General features: G+C 52.8%; 2 protein-coding genes and 3 pseudogenes across 2 annotated transcripts, besides 3 other annotated features; 1 reads left to right on the top strand and 4 right to left on the bottom strand.

Annotated features, from left to right (window-relative positions):
- Nucleotides 1–6,503: a sequence feature (areas not merged during assembly with more than two copies in the genome that could not be assigned to a particular haplotype).
- Tc00.1047053506277.30 lies at nt 4–1,071 on the bottom strand (annotated as a pseudogene).
- Nucleotides 1,222–1,310: a sequence feature (T-rich).
- On the bottom strand, nt 1,579–2,076 carry Tc00.1047053506277.20 (annotated as a pseudogene).
- Nucleotides 3,609–3,694: a sequence feature (T-rich).
- On the bottom strand, nt 3,932–5,104 carry Tc00.1047053506277.10 (mucin-associated surface protein (MASP), putative; the record flags this gene model as incomplete). The annotated part of the gene is made up of 1 exon (XM_799606.1): nt 3,932–5,104. One exon carries the CDS (start codon nt 5,102–5,104, stop codon nt 3,932–3,934), a length of 1,173 nt encoding a protein of 390 aa, XP_804699.1.
- Nucleotides 5,336–5,851, bottom strand: Tc00.1047053506277.6 (annotated as a pseudogene).
- Nucleotides 6,046–6,503, top strand: Tc00.1047053506277.3 (mucin TcMUCII, putative; the record flags this gene model as incomplete). The annotated part of the gene is made up of 1 exon (XM_799607.1): nt 6,046–6,503. A coding segment is annotated over one exon (458 nt), but the record flags the coding sequence as incomplete, so codon positions are not given.

The following is a 6,503-nucleotide window of genomic DNA, read 5'->3' as shown; positions in this document are numbered from 1 at the left end:
TCGGTAACTGCATCCTTCATCGAATCTGATGAGACGGAGTCTTTTCCTTTTTGCTCCCCTCACCATCTGTTGAAGACTGCTTCATTTCTTTTGGCTGCGTTTCGGTTTGTGACGGTGATCCTTCTTGCTTTTGTTCTGTTGAGGTCTGGGAGCCTGTTGTTGCCGGTGGGATTTCTTTTCCTGCTTTACTGTTGGTGCTGGTGATTTCTCTGTTGGTGGTAGTGCTGATATTGGATCTTTTGTTACTTTGATTGGTTGTGTCTGTGTTTTTTGTAACGCTATTTGTTCTGTTTGTTTGCTGGAGGGGTCGTTTGCTACATTGCCGTTCCGCGCCTCATCTTCTCCAGTTGTATCCTCACCAACAAATTGACTTTTTGTCGTCACTCGTTGAGTGGAGGAAACTTCGCGAGCATTGGGTGCTGGCTTCTCTTGTGGGTGCTCTTTGGACGGTATGTCCTGCGCAGGTTTTTTAAATAAATTCAAACTCTCTTTTGAATATTCCATTTGCTGGGTGGATGACACACCAATAACGGTCTGTGAACCATTGCCACCAGTGGAAATAAAAGGTGGAGGAGCAGAAATAAGAGCGGAAGAACTCAACACATTATCACCGCTTCTGTTAGGATTTCCACTTGGGTCGCCGCCACCACCGGCAGAACTGCCAACACCAGATACTTGTGGCAAAGTAATAAGTGATTTTTCGGTGTCTTCTTTTCCTGAAGCTCCTGTTGCTGGTGGTGGAGGTAGCCCTGATTCTTCACTGCCATCATCACCATCATTCGAATCATTATCTTCTTTCTTTTTCTCAGCATCATCATCTCCAACAACTTCACCTGCAGCTCGGGATGGTGACGCGTTTCCCTGATGCTCTGGCTGACTTCTTTCTGAGTCCGAGAGGTTTGGTTCTGGCAGTAAAGGTCTTGGCGATCCCAGCGTATCTTCACCACCACTCGAAGAACCGCCGGCTTTACCGTCAACATCCAAGGCGTCGACACTTCCACCGCCGGCACCGCACCACAGCACGCAGAGGGCACACACCAGCAGCACACGGCCAGTCATCATCATCGCCATCACTCCTGTCACTTGCGTGTAGCCTCCAGCTCAAACTAACAACACGTCAACGCAGAGTGAAAGCAAAGGAAAAAGACCAGCAGCAGCACGCATTTCATGAGAAATGTTGAACCAATGAAAGTGCAAAACGTACAAAGCCCTGCACAATTTAACAACAATAAAACACACAAAACAAGTGCAAAACAAAAGAAAAAAAAAACAAGCAGCAATAAAGCAAAGCAGTAAAAATTACAAAAAAATGCACCCAAATGGCTCCAGTGCACATGCACCTATCCTCAACAGTGCGTCCACGCAAAAATTTGTATGCATGTCGTGCATATGAGTGTGTCTGGGATGCGTTCAACGTGACGGATGTGGGAAGCAACGCGGAGCACGCAGCAGGGCAGCGGAAGCAAAAAAAGCAAAAAACAATCATCGTAATTACTCTTACTTCATACATCGGACCACAGTAGACGCGTACACATGTCCCCGTGGCTGAGTGCTGGCACGCACAGACCACGCTTCCTTTCAGCCCACAGCGGTGTACGCCAGCACGGATGCGGCGAGCAGCAGCGGGGCACACACCCACGCAGAGCTGCCGAGGCTGCCGTCGATTTCACGGAGACGTGACGGTGCGCGGATGGTCGTCGTGGTTGGCGCCTCGGTCCTATTCGTCGTTTGTGCCTGTACCGTAACGTTCGCCTCATTTTTTTCCTTTGCCATACCAAAATGTTTAGTCTCTGCATTCTTAGTGTTTTTGTTTCCTTCGCCGGCCGCTCAACCTTGAGGCCCTTCCACACCCGACGCACCTTGTGACTGTCCCGCACCGCTTCCCAAACCTGTTGACCCTGGCGTAGTGGTCCCACGTGATCCCTCTGGAGTACTGGAGATTGTGTGGGAGTCATTACCTCCACCAGCGGCCGTCACGCACACGGAATTACAGCAGCAGCACGAGAGCACAAGGACCAACACGGCGCACACCACACGGAGCCGCACCGTCACCATCGTCACCATCGCAGTCATCATCACCCGTAGTGGAGTCGCTGGTGTCAGTGGTCCGATCCGTGAGGCAGAAGGAAAAGGAATGGAACAGGAGGGAGAGGGACGGAGTGCAGCGGATACAGCGAGTGAGAGCAGACAACATGTGGAGAGGGCAGCAGGCCCAGCCGCACAGTTCACACACCACGAGGCGGTATCCACGCAAGGAAGGCACACAACGCCAGCAGCCACCCACCATGCAGGAGAAGACATCCACCACCATCTCCCCCAGCTCATCGCTACAGCCCCAGGGAAATGGCAAAAACACCGCGGCCACCACACAACGCACACGGAGCAAGCACCCACCACGATGCGGCAACAAAATTACCTGCCATCCCGCCCTCAATGGGACACGGAGCCCAACTCAACGCAGCCAAACGCGGTGCACCACACCCGCAGGAAAAGAGACTCGGGGTGCGCGCTCCCTCTCCTCCCTTCTCCTCATGGCCATGGAAGAAGACAACAGCCGCCACACGCAACTGCCAGCATGCACTACAAAAGGAGCATTCATATCCACTGCAATGTGCATATTGTGTGTGTGTGTGTGCCTGCAGAAACACAAAGCAAAGAAGTAGAAAAGAGGGAGCAGAGTATGTGGAGGGACGCACAAAAATGTACAGCGGGGACGCATGGCGGAGACAACAAGAAGAAGACCGCTCAAACTCATGACTGCACTGCAGCCCAAGCAGCGGCAATCCACAAAAGATTTATTTAAAACAAAAAAAGAACATCCCCTTCGTCTTATACAAACCCCATCACACAAAATAATTATAAAAAAGAAATCGTCCATTACTGTTCCACACAAATTTAAAAACCGCCTGGCTGCCATGTGGCCACACCAAACTGTCCGTATTTATTTTGCCGGAAAGAAAATTAAAAAGATGGTTGCGTGTGTTTCAACCGTCTGACCCTCCATGTGCCCGCACATCGTTTATATTTCATGGGGTCATCTGCGTGTTGCTGCTCCCCTCAGCCCTCTCATCGGCGCGTGAGTGCGGCCCGCAGAGCACAGTCATTCGTGTGTGGGGACTGAGAGAAGCACGCAGACATGACGGGAGTCGCGTCACTCCATCGGGGAGTGAGCGCAGCAAAAGAAAAAAATCATCAGGAGGGAGAGAAATGCTGACGGGACTGCCAGCGCGTGAAATGAACACGAAAAGAAACAAGAAACAAAAAAGAAAAACACGGCGGCAGGGTGTGGCTGTGTGTGTGGCGCTGCGGGTGTCTGCCAGCCCTGGCCGCAAGAAAACAAAACAAGAGGGAAGAAATGTGTGCTCCGCCCCACAGGCCCTCGTCGCACGCCCACACGTCACGGCTCCCTCAGCGCGCCGTTCGTCGCGGCCCCTCCTCATGCGTGCAGCAGGCGAGGCGCACAGGGCCGTCGTCATGAGCGTGTCGGTGGGTGTGCGAGTGGAGCAGTTGGGCAGAAACACACGGCACCCCTCACAGGAAGAGTGCAGCGAGAAACAATTAAAGAGGGTATAGTAGAAAAGAAAAAAACGTACATAGTGATTGCCCCCAAAAGCAAAAAAAAGAAGGGAAATAAAAGAAAAAAACAAAAAAACAAAAAACAACAAAATATTTTAAAGAAAACAAGAAAAAGGAATGTTAAAAACAGTTACGGTGCTCCGCCTATGCAGCCAGGCAGGACGGCAGCGGTGCGTGTCGTGCAAAAGAGAGCACCAACGGGCCTGCATGGGTGTGCATGCATATATACAATGGGCACATTATTGTGTGTGCCTCGTGGGGTGAGGTGAGGGCGAGAGTCCATGCAAGGGGACACACACACACAGAGAGAAGGAAGAGTGTGTGTGCGGGCGGTGCACGGCTCTCTCCCTCACTCTCACGCGGCCACCACCGCAGCCGCAGACGCAACGACAAGGAGAAGCAGAAGAGGGGAGGCGGTGTGGGAGACCGTGGTGCTGCCGTCGCTGTCGCCAACATTAGATGTATTTACACTTTGGAGTCTTTCAGTCTCTGCAGTATCCGAAGGCTGAACATTCTCAGTGGTATTGTTTCCAGTGAGTTTTTCCTCCTGAATTTTAGGAATTCCATTTGAAGACGGCGTAGCTTCTCCTTCTTGACCGCCAGTTGATGTACTCTGCATTGTGGTGGCTGTGGATGCAGGATCCTCGTTACTTCTTTTAGGCGCCCCAGGTAAATTTGCGGATGCATTCATGTTCATTCTCTCCGTCTCCTCTTTTACTGACGTCATTACTTTGTGCTGAGGCGTGTGTTCCGGTGCTGCCGCTGCTTGTGATGATTCCGGCGGAGCCCTTCCACTTTCTGGTAAGTTTGTACTTGGACCATCTGATGGTTCTTCTGATCGGGAAGCTTCTAAATCCCCTTTTACCGCTATTTGTACTCCCAAAGTGCGTAAACCATCGGCACTCAACGTGACGGCGTCGTTGTCATTTTGGCCCCCCGTTGGTGGTGGAGCAGAACTGTTTTGTTGCGATCCGTTGTTGTGTGTTCCTGCTGCCTCTCCGTCGCCTAGCTGGGTGTGTTGACTCTCCTTTTCTTGTAGTGCCATATCTTCTTTCGAAGCTTTCCCAACTGTATTGGATGAAGTACTGACTGTAGGCCCTGTTCCGCCACCAATGCGGGATGAAGAATCAACGCCAGAAGGAGAAGAAGACCCCGAAGTAGGAATGACACCAGGACCAGCAGAAGCAGATGGTGCTTTTATTCCTCCGCCTGCTGGTGGTGGTGTTTCGCGTGTCTCTGTTTCTTCCCCCTCATCCTCTTCCTCATAGACATCATCCAGTGAAGGTTCTATAACTGAACCTCTTCCTTGGTTTTCATTCTTTCCGTTTTGTGCATACAACAATTGCCTCGCGTCTTCAGACACTCCAGCAACTGACTTCGATGAACTCTGCGGCCCATCAACACCCCCCCGAGGCCCAGACAAAGCAGAGGAAGATACCTCATCCCCGTCACATCTACCGCCGGCACCGCACCACAGCACGCAGAGGGCACACACCAGCAGCACACGGCCAGCCATCATCATCGCCATCACTCCTGTCACTTGCGTGCAGCCTTCAGCACAAACTAACTCCCCGTCAATGCAGGGCAAAAGAAAGAGAGACAAGTCACACCGCCCCGCACCGTCCCATCCAGCAATGAGAGTCACGCACAACAACAATTAGTTGGGCGCGGTCCAAAAACTAACAAAACAAAACAAAAGAGGAGCGCTCCTCGCCTTGCACCGTTCCTCACACTCCCACAGTCACTGTTGCTGTTATTCCCTCTCCTCAGTCCCTCACAGACACGCCACGCTCACTTCAACACGCCCCTCCACCACACGCAGCCGTCATGCGCTCCCGCTGCGCCGCAACGTCCGCCACCGCCTCCCTCAGTCCAGCAGCTCCGTGTCCTCCACGTCCCTCACAATCGCCGGCACGCCCCGGCCGCGCAACACACACAGCACAACAATGTCGTGCCGCCTCCCCTCCACAATCATGAGCGCTACGTCCTACGCGTACTGGTGCACGTGCTCCATGCACTGCGACCACACGCGGACCAGGTTGGCCGTCATGCGCCGCATCTCGTTGTTCTTGTAATTGAAGCAAACCCTCACATCCTCTCAATCCACGGCTTGGTGCTGCAAGAAGCGCGGCGTAGCAACCCTGCTGATGTCCGTGTGGCTCAACTTGCGCCGAAACGAGTCCCGCACGAAGACGCTCGGCGGCACCTCATCCAGAGAATTCAGTTTCTTCTGCCATCTTTGTGTTGGCGTTGCGGCAGGGCGGTGTGTGTGTGTGTGCGTGTTGCCGTGGATTGGAGTGTGTGTCGTGCGTGGTGTGCGGCGTACGGTGCATGCCTGGCTGCTGCCCTCTCCTCATGTGGTGTGCCCTCTGTGTGTGTGTCTGCCGCACCTCTCGTCTCCTCTGTTGCTCTCCATGTCCCTCACTGTGCAGATCAGCTCCACACCACTGAACGACCACACTCACGATGATGATGACGTGCCGTCTGCTGTGCGCCCTGTTGGTGCTTGCCCTGTGCTGCTGCCTGTCCGATTGCGTGATGGCGAGTGAAGTTGATCTTCCTGAACTCAGTCCGGACTCTGGTCCAGAAAAGGGACCAGTTGGGGCGGAAGTTAAGCAGAAGGGAACAGAAGCGGACCGAGAACTGGGGAAAGATGCGCCAAAGGATCAAGTTGGGAAGGATACGCAAAACATACAAGGTCCGCCAGCCGCTTTGGAAGAGGAACAAGATGGTGATAAGGGTCCTGGTTTAAAGCTCTCTAGGTCGAACGCGGCAGTTTCAACCGATAAGTCAGATTTAACAGGTTTGGAAACCATTATTCCAGTAGTATTAAGTCAGGCGATCGGTACTTCAGTGGGAATGAGTACGACCGATGCGCAGGGGGTGGTGGGTAATACAGTCGGTACCGCAACTGATCAAAGGAGAAA

This window comes from Trypanosoma cruzi, genomic scaffold (assembly GCF_000209065.1).
Source record: "Trypanosoma cruzi strain CL Brener 1047053516399 genomic scaffold, whole genome shotgun sequence".
Taxonomy (NCBI): Eukaryota; Euglenozoa; class Kinetoplastea; order Trypanosomatida; family Trypanosomatidae; genus Trypanosoma; species Trypanosoma cruzi.
The sequence above is the reverse complement of the archived record's forward strand: the minus strand, read 5'-3'. Positions and strand labels throughout refer to the sequence as shown.